At 41.6% G+C, this 15,868-nt stretch overlaps 1 protein-coding gene across 1 annotated transcript in view; it reads right to left on the bottom strand.

Moving 5' to 3' along the window:
• The window catches only part of LOC126335652 (Down syndrome cell adhesion molecule-like protein 1), a 171,508-nt gene that overhangs the window by 96,766 nt on the left and 58,874 nt on the right, over positions 1 to 15,868 (bottom strand). Inside the window, exon 6 of the mRNA XM_049999108.1 lies at positions 15,697 to 15,836. Coding sequence (XP_049855065.1) covers positions 15,697 to 15,836 — 140 coding nt within the window. The remainder of the gene's footprint in view (positions 1 to 15,696; positions 15,837 to 15,868) is intronic.

Below are 15,868 nucleotides of genomic sequence, written 5' to 3'. Positions count from 1 at the left end.
GCGAGGCTTGTTCATCTACATCTACATCTACATTTATACTCCGCAAGCCACCAAACGGTGTTTGGCGGAGGACACTTTACGTGCCAGTGCATTACCTCCCTTTCGTGTTCCAGTCGCGTATGGTTCGCGGGAAGAACGACTGCCGGAAAGCCTCCGTGCGCGCTAGAATCTCTCTAATTTTACATTCGTGATCTCCGCGACAGGTATAAGTAGGGGGAAGCAATATATTCGATACCTCATCCAGAAACGCACCCTCTCGAAACCTGGACAGCAACCTACACCGCGATGCAGAGCGCCCCTCTAGCAGAGTCTGCCACTTCAGTTTGCTAAACATCTCCGTAACGCTATCACGCTAACCAAATAACCCTACGACGAAACGCGCCGCTCTTCTTTGGATCTTGCAGACTTCTGATTTTAAATATCCCCACAAAACGAAATCCCATATCGACAAATCGGGTGAGTGAGGGGGCCAGTAAACATCACCATATCTCGAAATAACATGTCCTGGGAACATTTGTCGAACCACTTCCATGGATACTCTCGCTGTGTGAGCTGTAGCACCGTCCTGCTGAAACCATATTTCACTTGACGCCTTTTAAATTCTGGTCGAAGAAAGTTGTTTAACACTTTTAACGTAGCACGCTGATGTCACAGTAACTGCAGTTCCTTCCTCTTCAAAAAAAATAGGGTCCAACAATCCCCATATTTGAAATGCAGCATCACACTGTTACTTTTAAATTGTGGAGAGGTCTTTGGTGTAATTCATGTGGGTTCTCCGGCGCCCAATACCGACAATTTGGAACATTGACGTAACCGTCTACATGAAAATGTGCTTCATCACTCATGAAGACTGTAGCATTTGCATCTTCCTTAAAAATTTCGTCCATTACGCGACGAAACTCTCTGCGCTGCACAAAATTCCCTTCACTGAGCTCCTGGACGATCATTATCTTGTTCGGGTGAAACTTAAGATCATCATGTAAGAAGCGGTGAAGCGAACGACTTGACATATCCGACGCTACAGCCTGTCGTCTAACCGATCGTTTCGGACCAGCAAGATCTGCCGTTCTCACTCGGTCTACGTTTTCTGGAGTACGAACTGAACGGGGATGACGAGATGGTTTCTTTTTCATCACAGATCCAGTACTTCTAAACGCTGCAAACCATTGGAGTCAGTATTTCGATCAGGCACTACACCTCGACGTCCAACTCTAAAATTCTGACGGAAAAGACGTTGCACTGCGACTACGGAATCATTGTTTCTAGAGGACTGCCCGACAACGAACACACCATACCCTCCGCTCCAACGATCCATAGTGACTGAAACTGCATTGTATGGGCAGTCTGCCAACATTCATTCAAGGTCAATACCCCTTTCGTCCCCACGTTCTAGCGGTTCAAAACATGCGTTTCGTTGCTCCACCCTGTATATTTCTACATAGTCACCATCAAATTCTATCGCCTTACGCCAGAGGTGTGTATGAGTGTGTCTTCCCCGTTGGTAAAATCTGTTGTCCTATACTCTTAGCCAGATCTTCACTATACGAATGACGGTTTCATATCAAAGTGTCCTGTATAGACGAAAGCCCAACGGTGTCACATCTGTGCTATAGGGTGGATGAGGCAACTATGTCCAATCCTGTTTGGAGAAGCGTTTATAGGTGGACATGTCTCGGCGTGCATTGTCATGTTGGAGGAAGATTTATTTTGAATTCTTGTCTGACCGAAGAAGTCGGAAATCGTTCCTGCGTTTCCTCAGAGTCTTCACGTCCGAGTGCGCCTCTTAATTAACACCAACACATGCGTGAGAATGACACCATCATTACCCCAAATGACTCTAAACATGACTGTCAGCAGCGGAAGCTGCCTTCAGTTTCTTGCATTTATATTTTTCGTGGTTACAGATGGTGCCACCCAAGTGACTGCCTTTTTGTTACTGGCTCAAAGTGAAGCACCCAATTGTGATGGGTAGCTCTACGTGACAGAAAATCTTCTCCACTGGCCTCAAACAGCCCCAACAGTTCAGACCGAATGGCTTTTCTTTGAATCTTGTGGCGTATTGTGAGCAACCGTGGAACTCATGTGGATCACACCTTTGAATTTGCAAGAGTCTGTCATAGCACACATAGTTCCGACGCTCACCAATAGCAGTAGTCAGCGAGTTGTGATGCGCCGGTTTGCACGAATGTCGGCGTTCGCGCGGTTCACAATGTCTGTAGCTGTGACTTTGACGGGACATTCTGGATGTGACCGATTATGGAGCTTAGTTTCTGCACTTCCTGAACCTTTAATTCTCTTTGCTCATCGCTAAACAGTAGTTCTATCAACTGAATTATTACCATACACTCCACGCAAGCGTTTATGAATATTAACAGGGCTTCTTTTTCCGCAGCAGTGACTTCAATTACAGCGCACTGGTTTTAACGACTGTCTTGTGTACTCCCTAATTTGATGGTTCACAATGGCTCTGCCATCTGATGAAACTGTTGGAAACATCGTACAAGTGCAGGAGGAACATAAAATAAGAATAACATACTGTATCAATAATAATAATAATAATAATAATAATAAAATGCAGTTTTGCAAACAACAAATAGAAACAGTAGATCACATCACAAGCGGATGTACAATACTAGCAAATACAGAATACCCCAGAAGACACGACAATGTAGCAAAAATAATACATCAACAACTTGCCATACAACATAAACTAATAAAACAACACGTTCCCACATACAAGTATGCACCACAAAATGTACTGGAGAATGATGAATACAAATTATACTGGAACAGAACCATTATAACAGACAAAACAACACCACATAACAAACCTGACATCATACTCACCAATAAAAAGAAGAAATTAACACAATTAATCGAAATATCCCTACCAAATACAACAAATATACAGAAGGAAACAGGAGAAAAAATTGAAAAATACATCCAACTGGCTGAAGAAGTCATGGACATGTGGCATCAGGAAAAGGTTGACATTGTACTAATTCTACTATTAACTACAGGAGTCACACCACACAATATCCACCAGTACATCAACGCAATACAGCTACATCCAAACATATATATAGAACTACAGAAATCTGTAATTATCGATACATGTTCAATTACCTGGAAGTTCCTAAATGCAATGTAACATATACTGTACAGTTAAAAGGAAGTTACGCTTGATCAAGGTCCGCGTCACTTTCCATTTTTAACCAGACATAACGTCTGAGAAAGGAAAGAAATAATAATAATAATAATAATAATAATAATAATAAAGAAGCCTTGGACAAGCGCCGTCATGATCGGGGACGACGCTTGAACCCTATGCCCGCCCACAATAGTAACGACATTGCTAGCCAACTGGAAAATGATTTAAATACAAATTGAGGTGTTTTGCAGGATATGCTCCCTGCAACCACCCTAGAAGGAAAACAAAGACAGAGGATGAGATGGTCAGATGAAGTTAATCGATACCTCATGTTCTGTTATTACCAAGCAACAAACCTAGGAACCAACACAAATGGATACAGATCACAAGTATACACAACATTTATTACCAGATACCCAGAATTAAAATTTTTAACAGAACAACGACTAGCTGATCAGATCTGTGTAATAATCAAAAATAACAGGATACCCCAGTCAGAATTAGAAAACATCAAATAAAAAGTACAACAAGTACTGGAACAAAATAATGTGCAATCAGAAGAAGAAGAAAATACAGTAATTGACTCAAACATCCCAGAGCAAACAAACAAAGAACAACACACATCAATTAAACAATCAGAGGAAACCGAAATCTTAAGACTGCCACCAGAACAAGTACAAACAGAACACGAAGTCACAGATATGTTAGATATAGAAGAAAAATTTCAGCTGACATATATAGAATACAAAGACACAAATACAGACATTAGACCATTCTTGCATAGACCGCCAAATAACCTACAAGTCGAAACAACAATAAAAACTATCAACACAATCATACACAACAAAATAAATGAAAACACAACTATGGAAGAGTTACAACTACTGCTTTATATAGGAGCACTCACTACACTAAATATACACACTAGGCAGAGATCAGAACCAACCAACACACAGAAGAAACCCACAAAACCAGCATGGCAACACAGGCTACAGATCAGAGTAGAAAAACTGAGAAAAGACATTGGACAGCTAACACAATTTATAAGACATCAAATGTCAGAAAAAAACGAAAAAGGTTAGGTAAAATCTCACAAGAAGAAGCGATAGAGCAATTAGATGAAAAGAAGCAGAAATTACAAGCATTGGCCAAACGACTTAGAAGATACAAAAAAAGTGAAAATAGATGGAAACAAAACCAAACATTCAACACAAACCAAAAGAAATTTTACCAGACAATAGATAAAACACACATTAAAATAGACAATCCACCAAACATATCAGACATTGAACACTTCTGGAGCAACATATGGTCAAACCCGGTACAACATAACAGGCATGCACGATGGATAGAAGCAGAAACAGACACATACAAGATGATACCACAGATGCCTGAAGTGATAATTTTGCAACATGAAGTCACCAAAGCAATTAATTCTACTCACAATTGGGAATCCACTAGAAAAGATAAAATAGCAAATTTCTGGCTAAAGAAGTTCACCTCAACACATTCACATCTAACGAAATTATTTAACAGTTACGTTGCAGACCCATACACATTCCCTGATACACTTACGCATGGAATAACTCATATGAAACCTAAAGATCAAGAAAACACAGCAAACCCAGCTAAATACCGCCCCATAATATGCCTACCAACAATATACAAAATATTAACTTCAGTCATTACACAGAAATTAATGACACATACAGCACAGAACAAAATTATAAATGAAGAACAAAAAGGCTGTTGCAAAGGAGCACGAGGATGTAAAGAGCAACTGGTAATAGATGCAGAGGTGACATATCAAGCTAAAACCAAACAAAGGTCGCTACACTATGCATACATTGATTACCGAAAAGCATTTGATAGTGTACCCCACTCATGGTTACTACAAATATTGGAAATATACAAAGTAGATCCTAAATTGATACAGTTCCTAAACATAGTAATGAAAAATTGGAAAACCACACTTAATATCAAAACAAATTCAAATAATATCACATCACAGCCAATACAGATTAAGCGTGGAATATACCAAGGAGACTCATTAAGTCCTTTCTGGTTCTGCCTTGCTCTGAACCCACTATCCAACATGCTAAATAGTACAAATTATGGATACAATATTACTGGAACATACCCATACAAAATCACACATTTGCTATACATGGATGATCTAAAACTACTGGCAGCAACAAATCAACAACTCAACCAATTACTAAAGATTACAGAAGTATTCAGCAATGATATAAATATGGCTTTTGGAACAGACAAATGTAAGAAAAATAGCATAGTCAAGGGAAAACACACTAAACAAGAAGATTACATATTGGATAACCACAACGACTGCATAGGAGCGATGGAAAAAACAGATGCCTATAAATATCTAGGATACAGACAAAAAATAGGAATAGATAATACAAATATTAAAGAAGAACTAAAAGAAAAATATAGACAAAGACTAAACAAAAATACTGAAAACAGAATTGACAGCAAGAAACAAAACAAAAGCTATAAATACTTATGCTATACCAATATTGACCTATTCATTTGGAGTAGTGAAATGGAGTAACACAGACCTAGAAGCACTCAATACACTTACACGATCACAATGCCACATATATAGAATACATCACATACATTCAGCAACAGAAAGATTCACATTAAGCAGAAAGGAAGGAGGAAGGGGATTTATCGACATAAAAAGCCTACATTATGGACAGGTAGACAATGTAAGAAGATTCTTTCTAGAACGAGCAGAAATTAGCTAAATACACAAAGCAATCACTCATATAAATACATCGGCTACACCACTGCAATTTCATAACCACTTCTACAATCCTTTAGATCACATAACATCAACAGATACGAAGAAAGTAAATTGAAAAAAGAAAACACTACATGGCAACCACCCATATCATCTAACACAGCCACACATCGATCAAGACGCATCCAACACATGGATAAGAATAGGCAATATATACAGTGAGACGGAAGGATTCATGATTGCAATACAGGATCAAACAATAAACACCAGATATTACAGCAATCATATTATTAAAGTTCCCAATACCTCAACAGATAAATGCAGACTTTGCAAACAACAAATAGAAACAGTAGATCACATCACAAGCGGATGTACAATACTAGCAAATACAGAATACCCCAGAGGACATGACAATGTAGCAAACATAATACATCAACAGCTTGCCTTACGACATAAACTTATAAAACAACACGTTCCCATATACAAGTATGCACCACAAAATGTACTGGAGAATGATGAATACAAATTATACTGTAACAGAACCATTACAACAGGTAAAACAACACCACATAACAAACCTGACATCATACTCACCAATAAAAAGAAGAAATTAACACAATTAATCGAAATATCCATACCCAATACAACAATTATACAAAAGAAAACAGGAGAAAAAATTGAAAAATACATCCAACTGGCTGAGGAAGTCAAGGATATGTGGCATGAGGATAACGTTGACATTATGCCAATTACACTATCAAGTACAGGAGTCATACCACACAATATCCACCAGTACATCAATCCAATACAGCTACATCCAAACTTATATATAGAACTACAGAAATACGTAATTTTTGATACATGTTCAATTACCCAAAAGTTGCTAAATGCAATATAAAATATACCGTACAGTTAAAAGGAAGTCACGCTTGATCAAGGTCTGTCTCACTTTCTACTTCTGACCAGACATAACGTCTGAGATAAGAAAGAAATAATAATAATAATCAATAAAAGAAAAAAAAATCTTTTGGTTCTTATTTACTAAACACCCCATGTAATTACGAGAACAATAAAATACGGCATATCAGCTTCGTTGCATGCTTAATGTTTCTTGTGTTTTCAACTCTGAACTTGACACGTTTAACTTTTTCGTTTGTGTCCAGTCTGTGGCGTTAATGAGATCGCGCTGAAGAAACAGTGATGCTCTCATGACCTCACAGGTCCTATGCTGCGACTGGCTGATAGAAGCAAACCGAGCTGCTGCCATGTTGGTTTAAGTGTTTAGAAGCTAAGATGCCGTATTTGGTGGTTTTTGTATTTATATTTGCGTGTTACGAAAAGATACTGTCTGAATGATGCACCACATGATAAGTGCCTCCAAAACGCGCATTTTTAATAGGCTTTGTTGCGCTGAAGTGTCAGGAATTGACATGGGTAGACATGTTACCAGTTCATATTGTGCTGTTGCAAAAATAACACAAACTCAACACTCTCATACAAGAGTACCTGTTAATAATGCACTTTATTTTGCAAACCTCATCAGTTAGCAGGAATGTTCTTAGCAACGGAAGGTCGCGGCCCATGTTCTGTACCGTCATTTTCGTATAAGCATTAGTGAAAATCTTGCTCTGTGCGGGCACTTACATTACCGTAATCTAGTGCATTCTAGCGAGATGTTTACAAACCTCACATTCGTTCCCTACAGTGTAATTATAGAATTAGCAGTGCCAGGAGAAAAAAGCATCTTTAGCGCTACCAAAGTATATTAAATGTCGATTAATGGTGCTCGCAAGCTATATAGAGACAGGGATTCAAGAGTGAAAGTTCAGCCACACTGTTGATTCCCATCTGCTGTAAGCAGCAGAAAATGGAAACCATATGGAGAGTGGGAGGACACACTTAGGCTAAGCAAGCTGAACTTTCTGTAACACATCAGAGTTGTAACTCGTTGAAACCGTAGCTCCAAACCGCTACTACATGGTGCTAACCTGCGTAGCCTTAAGACTTACTATTGTCTGTTCTGACAACATCTCTCGCTACAACATTTCGGGAAACGTTGACTTAACATTTAAATCCTCGTCGAAAATGTTTGAAAACCGCCCTAATAATTTAAATTCTAGGTTATAATATTGAAAATTACATTTAAATATGCAATTTGGAGCCTCTTCGCCTCAGAGATTTTACTACGAGCGTTGCCTGCTAACAACATAGCTCGAGACAGCATTGCTTCCGTAAGGCATTTGGATTGTATAGCAATGTGCGGAATACACTGACAACTTTAACTGTGGACACAAGAGGTATACATGAATGGTGACAGCAGCAGGATGGTCTACATTGAGAAGGTAGAAAACAACGGAAAGAGGATTAGAGTTTAACATAATATATGATTGGAGAATAGTCAGTGAAAGCAACTGAGCCGTGCTCCGGCTCGCATTTGTGCCGTTGACGGGTTGGCGTCGTGTATTCGGATTGTGACCTATCGTTTTGTTAGTGCGTTCACTGGCGTCACTACGTTTGCTCGCTTTGTCTGTCCGTGAGTGGCAGAAGCGGCGTTTATCAATAGCGAGTACTGTGCTACTATCTCTGGAGCGACATCTAGTATTTCCGGGTCTTCGTGTATCGGAGTTCAGGGGGGGGGGGGGGGGGGCGGAGCAGCGGTGAGGTCCGCACAGCGAGTACTCGCCTGACCGCTGGCGAGACACATGCACTGCCCGACGGAAGCATGTGGTCGTGAGAGTGCACGACCACGCCAAGAACCGAATCCAGCGAGTAAGTTGAATGGATCGTTATATTCCAGTAGTGCAACCTTCACTTGTGTGTGTGTCTCCGTCCGTCGAAGTGACCTCATGGCAATAAGTTGGCAGTCGACGATTCATACTGGGACCTTTCCGTGCCCGACTTGAGCGGGAACGACCATTGGTTGGTCGTTCGGTCGGTCGTCTCAACGGACGACGTGTATTAGGTCTTCCGACCGCTCCTGGATTCTCTGTGTTTATGCCAGCTTGTAATGCGTCCTTGTTGCTCCACAGTGACTGGTTTTAGTATTGTTTGCGTTGTTTGTGGTATTTTTTTCGCGGATCCGTGTGTATCCAGTGTGGTTATGGATGAGCAGTCATTTTAACGCTGTCTGCCTACTGGATTCGTGGAGGCAACTTCTTGTGATTACCTCGGATCACTCTTGCGTTTGAACATTCTCTCTTGAATAATGTTTGTCGTTTCACGATGTCAAGAGTGTAATCTGCCTGTCTGCTTGGCATGGGTTACTCCATCGTTGTATTGGGCATCGGGCGTTAGGTAGATTTTGCGAGAGTGTTGGTCTTGCGTTTCAACTGTGACTTGTTTGAGTTGCCATCCTGTTAAGTGAGTGTAACACTGAGCTGCCTGTCTCACCTTGCTTTCGTTTGAGGGACTTTCCCAGGTCGATCCTTGGACCACTGTCTGTTGATCACTCCCTTCTTTATTTGGTCTGATTGTGTCAATTGCTTAAAAAATAATATTTTGTTTATATTATTCCCATTGTTGTAGCTTTCAGCTAACAAATAATTTGCATTCTTTCTTAATAAGGCCTTCAGCCGTCAGTGTAGTTTGTGCTAGAGTCAGTTTTTTTTAAAAAACGATTGTCTTAGAAAATATTTCCTTAAATGAAGAGTATGTGTTCACTGAGCAACCGACGGTAACTGAGTAAGGCCCCGCCACACATTTACCTGCATTCCCTAAGTCCCACATTTCAGCAACTATTAACTATTTCGGAGTACGCAACGATCACATACAGTTAATCATAGGATAGGCACACGACAGGCTGAAATTCGATGGAATCATCATCAGGAAATTTAGTGCTCTCAAAGATGGTATCTCACGAGAACCTCTCCCTTTGCCTAAGTATTGGTCATTTGTCTGGCACCATTACCATATAAAAATGATAGTTGAAGTAAAGAAGCCGGCCGCGGTGGCCGAGCGGTTCTAGGCGCTTCAGTCCGGAACCGCGCTACCGCTACGGTCACAGGTTCGAATCCTGCCTCGGGCATGGATGTGTGTGATGTCCTTAGGTTAGTTAGGTTTAACTAGTTCTAAGTACCAGGGGACTGATGACCTCAGCATTTAAGTCCCATAGTGCTCAGAGCTATTTGAACCATTTTTTCAAGTAAGGAAGATCAGCGCGTTTCGTCACAGATTCGTTTACTAAAAGTGAATATGTAACATAGTTGTTGGTCCATCTCCAGTGGCAGGCACTGCGAGAGAAACGTTGTGCATCATGGTGTCGTTTACTGCTAAAATTCGTAGAGTTTACATTTATACATAGCTCAATAAATGTATTGCATCACCTACAGGTGTGATGCTGTTGTGACTGTCCCTACACCACAGAGAACGTCACTACTGACGTTTTCAAACGTACACTTTCCATGAGCGCTACCTACTGATGGTAAGCTGCACTCGAATAGATTGCAGCGTGTCGCTCTGGAGTAATGAGCCAGTAGGGACGCATTAGCGGCGTCTGTGGAAGCAGAGTGAACCAGGATCATCCCACGAAGGGAAATTGCAACCAAAGATCAAGTGAGTATCGTCACGTCACTTGCAGCACATTCAATGGCTCTGAGCACTATGGGACTTAACTTCTGAGATCATCAGTCCCCTAGAACTTAGAACTACTTAAACCTCACTAACCTAAGGACATCACACACATCCGTACCCGAGGCAGGATTCGAACCTGCGACTGTAGCGGTCGCGCGGTTCCAGATTGTAGCGCCTTGAACCGCTCGGCCACCCCGGCCAGCTAGGGAATTTCCTCGACATGTCCAGTGGAGGCAAACTGATGTGGTGAGGACATGGAACCTTTTCCAGTAGACAGACAGTGTTGAGGACTTAAACCTCACAGACCGTGAACTTGCGACAGATGCCCAGCATAATCGATATCTAAGACTTTGAGTAGAAGGAATCGTGGAATGAGTGTTCCAGAACTGAATTTGTCATTCGAAGAGGGCTACAGAACGTCATGTATCGGTCGACCCAAACTGTTAGATACGAATCTCCATCCACGGCGAACATGTCGAGCAGCACGTAGTACGCCAAAACTCCAGGGACTCTGTTACAAATACAGAGGGACAATAAATCACGCTGAATGGAAACAGCAGGACTGACGTCGCATGTTGTTTACGTACGAAACTAGTGTCTTTTTGTATCCTGATAATCACTGACAACCTGTCTGGCGACAACCCGTTAATATCAGGCGTCTCGCCAACTCTGTGTCCCGCATATGCAGCAGGATGATGGTGAAGTGATGTTCTATGATGTCAATACATGCTCTATGTTTTTTTTATTTATTTATTTTCTTGAGTCATCAGTCTTATGACTGGTTTGATGCGGCCCGCCAAGAATTCCTCTCCTGTGCCAACCTCTACATCTCAGAGTAGCTCTTGCAACCTACCTCCTCAATTATTTGCTGGATGTACTCCAATCTCTGTCTTCCTCTACCGTTTTTGCCCTCTGCAGCTCCCTCTAGTTCCATGGAAGTCATTCCCTGATGTCTTAACAGATGTCCTATAATCCTGTACCTTCTCCTTGCCAGTGTTTTCTACATATTACCTTCCTCTCCGATTCTTCGCAGAACCCCCAAATTCCCCACCTTACCAGTCCACCTAATTTTCAACATTCGTCTGCAGCACCACATCTCAAATGCTACGACTCTTTTCTCTTCCGGTTTTCCCACAGTCCATGTTTCACTACCATATAATGCTGTGCTCAAAACGTACATTGTCAGAAATTTATTCCTCAAATTAAAGCCTATGTTCGGTACTAGTAGACTTGCCTTGGCCAAGAATGTCCTTTTGCAATGGTAGTCTGCTTTTGATATCCTCTTTGCACCACCCGTCATTGGTTGTTTTGCAGCCTAGCTAATAGAATTCCGTAATTTCATCTCCTTCATGTCCTATAGTCCTGATGTTAAGCTTCTCTCCGTTCTCATTTCAGCTACGTGTCATTATTTTCGTCTTCCTTCGATTTACTCTCAATCCATATTCTGTACTAATTAGACTTCATTACATTCATCACATAATGTAATTCTTCTTCACTTACACTGGGGATAGCAAAATCATCAGCGAATCGTATCATTGACATCCTTTCACCTTGAATTGTAATTCCACTTCGCAACCTTTCTTTTATTTCCACCATTGCCTCTTCGATGTATAGAGTGAACGGTAGGGTTGAAATGGTACATCCACGTCTTACATTCTTTTTAATGTGAGCACTTCGTTCTTGGTCATCCACTCTTATTATTCCCTCTTGGCTCGTGTACCTATTGTATATTATCCAACTCTCCCTACAGCTTACCGGTATTTTTCTCAGTACTTCGAACATCATGCACTATTTTACACCATCAACCACTATTTTCACGTCGACAAATCCTATGAATGTATCTTGATTTTCTTTAGTCTTGTTTCAATTATCAACTAAAACGTCAGAACTGCTCCTCTGGTGCTTTTACCTTCCTTAAAGCCAAACTGATCGTCATCTAACACATCCTCAATTTTCGTTTCCATTCTTCTGTGTACTATACTTGAAAGAAACTTGGATGCACGAGCTGTTAAGCTGATTCTGCGACAATTCTCGCACTTGTTAGCTCTTGCATTCTTCGGAATTGTGTGGATGATACCTTTTCGATAGTCAGATATTTCGCCAGTCTCACACATTTTACAGACCAAGCGAATAGTCGTTTTGTTGCCACTTCCCCAACGATTTTAGAAACTCTGATGGAATGTTATTTATCCTTTCTGCCTTATCTGATATTAAGTCCTCGAAAGCTCTCTGAAATTCTGATTCTAGTGCTGGATCTCGTACATTTTCTCCATGGTGCAGGGGCGAAATTCTGCATCCAATAGTGGGACCGTATCGGCAACATTGTCGGGATAGTTTCATCCTGATGGATGATAACCAACTTGTTCATCGTGCTGCTCTCGCGAATACGTTCCTCCACCAAGCTAGGATCATCAGAATGGAGTAGCCTGCCTCTTCCTCGGACATGCACCTCATCAACATGTGTGGGCTCGATTGAAACGAGGTTTTTTGGACGATGGCTACGGCCATGTATTCTGCGTGACTGACCGAAGCAGAACCGCCATTGAAGAGTGGGACAATTTAGACCTGGGCTGGCTTAATGATCTCGTATGCCACGACAGATTCCAGTCTACATCCAAGCGCATGGATTTTCGAGCACGCATTGATCTTACTAAGGAGTGCTGCAAAAAGCCCTTCATGCCAAACAGACGGTTTATCGTTACATTTTTTAACTTTTTTTTAAATCCGGGATCTGGACATATTGCAGATGAATATACAGGGTGACAGTTATTAAAGTATAAGAAATAAAATGGTCACAACATCTGAACGGTTTGCGTTAGGACGTTCCAAAGTAGGAGCCACATGCTGTACAAGGAAGTCTGGATAATGTACAGACGCCACGGTACACGTGACAGGCCCTCTGTATGTATTCTCTTCAAAGAAAGACTGATCTAGAGAAAAAGTGCTGATGAATTCATACCACATACTGCGAGTAAAACAGCTCTTCGTGCAGAACAGGCGGTTTAACAGTACACCATATTTGCCAGTTCTGTGTGTTCACTGCAACCTGTAGTGTGAAATGTGCCTCGTCACTCCGTAGAATATAGCCTGATCACATGTCATCAAACTTCGAGTCTTGCCAGAAACGGAGTAGCAGTCCGCCTCCTTAGTTGAGGGTCAACGCCTCTGACTGCCATGCAGCAGGCCCGGGTTCGATTCCAGCTGGGTCGGAGAGTTTCTTGACTAGGGAACTGGGTATTGTGTTGCTCTCATCATTTCATCATTAAGTATAAGAAATAAAATGGTCACAACATCTGAACGGTTTGCGTTAGGACGTTCAAACTGCATGTTTGGCCGCGGGGCATGACGGGAATTAATAAGCACGTTGCTGCGTTGTCGTTTGGTTTAGCGACGAATCCCACTTTGGTTTGGATGGTTTCGACAATAAGCAAAATTGGCTCATTTGGGAAACTGAGAATCGCGATCTCGAAGTCTCTTTACCCTCAAAGGGTGACATTGTGGTGTGCAGTGTCCAGGACGGAATAATCGGTGCGATTTTTCTTGATGGCACAGTGACTACCGAAAGATACATGAATGTTTTGGAAGATAATTTCATCCTGTTTATCCAAAGAGACCCTGATTTGGACAATACGTGGTTCATGTAAGACGGAGCTCGACCCCATCGAAGCAGGAGAGTGTTTGATGTCCTGGATGGGAACACTGTGGGGATCATTTTCTGGCTCCGGGGTACCCAGAGGTCACTGGCATGGTCCTCGATTGGCCGCCATAGTCTCCAGTTCTGAACACATGCGACTCCTTTTTGTGGGGTTATATTAAAGACAAGGGGTTCAGAAATAACCCCAAAACCATTGCTGAGCTGAACACAGCCATTCAGGGGGCCATGGACAACGTCGATGTTCCCACACTTCAGCAGGTCATGCAGAATGTTGCTATTTGTCTGCACCACATCATCGCCAATGATTGCAGGGCATATCGAACTCATAATCTGAATCCTAATATCTGTAGTGATGTTTACATGTTGAATAAATTTTGTGCGTTCTGTAGTTGTTAGCTAATTTAACTTTTTTCCGTCTGAGTCAATAATTGTCACCCTATATACGCAGGCATCAGAGCCAGTTATTGTTCCTGTGCCATGGATTTCGAAAGAAAGGGGTGATGCGAAACTTTTGTTACTGTATGTAGAAGGGAGAGCCGATATAACGGGTTCCTTCTGTGTGTATCTCTCAAGAAGTCCAATTAAATTAGAAGATTTGAGCTCGCAAGTAGTTTTACCAACAGCCGTTCTTCTCGCGCCCGATACGCGACTGGAACAGGACAGAGTAGAAGTAACAGTAACACACTAAGTATCCTTCGCCGTGGAGTATAGATATAGATGTTGACATAAAAATGTCCCGCTGATGTCGACAAGATCTTATAGCTGGAGCACAAGCTCGGATCTGTAAAGGATGAGGACGAAAATCTGCCGCGCCCTTTCGAAGGAATCGACTCTACATTTGCTGCGGACTGGAACTGTCCGAAAACAACTGGAAACCACGGATTTCTCCAGGGCGCTTTCCACACAGCTGGGGAGGTACTAGCAGCTGCTACGTCCAGCCCATACAAAGTCTGAGGCTAAATTTAATATAATTAGAATTCAGTCACATATTCAGGTAGAAGGGGAAATTACGAGTCCAATGACTACAATCATAAGTTGACTACGTGCATATTAAGTGAGTTGAAAAACTTAATGTGCTAATTTCCCAAGTTAAATCAATTTTCTTAGAGAGGCTAGACCCACCGATGAGTTGCGAAAGTATAGGACCGTCGTATAATACATTTCCGATTCCTGTAAATAAAGAAGTCCGAAGATTGTGTGCACCATTAACAGAAAAGAAAAACGGTGTGGTTCAAATTTGTTTCATGGCCACACTGTAGCCACCGCGCTTCCTTCCAACCTCTCTCTCTCTCTCTCTCTGTCTCTGTGCGTGTGCGTGTGTGTGTGTGTGTGTGTGTGTGTGTGTGTGTGTGTGTGTGTGTGAGAGAGAGAGAGAGAGAGAGAGAGAGAGAGAGAGAGAGAGAGAGAGAGAGAGAGACAGAGAGAGACAGAGAGAGAGAGAGAGAGAGAGAGACAGAGAGAGAGAGAGAGAGAGAGAGAGAGAGTGCGTTCACGAAATTACTGTTATTTTTTTAATTACTATATCCAATAACAAATATTTTAAACATCACATACCAAACCAAATCCATCGAGCGATCTAATGTAGACTTTGTACTTTGTCAGTCTTCCATTGGGATATTTTGGTGGCCTCCATGAAATCAGGATCGTTTGTGAATCCATAACAAGTGCTTTGATGTCAGCTGGTTCTGCTGGAACTGCAAAAAAAAGGATTTTGAGTCAGGTTTCA

The sequence above is a fragment of the Schistocerca gregaria genome, chromosome 2, assembly GCF_023897955.1.
Source record: "Schistocerca gregaria isolate iqSchGreg1 chromosome 2, iqSchGreg1.2, whole genome shotgun sequence".
Lineage (NCBI taxonomy): Eukaryota > Metazoa > Arthropoda > Insecta > Orthoptera > Acrididae > Schistocerca > Schistocerca gregaria.
Note: the sequence above shows the minus strand (reverse complement) of the source record. Positions and strands in the feature narration are given on the sequence as shown.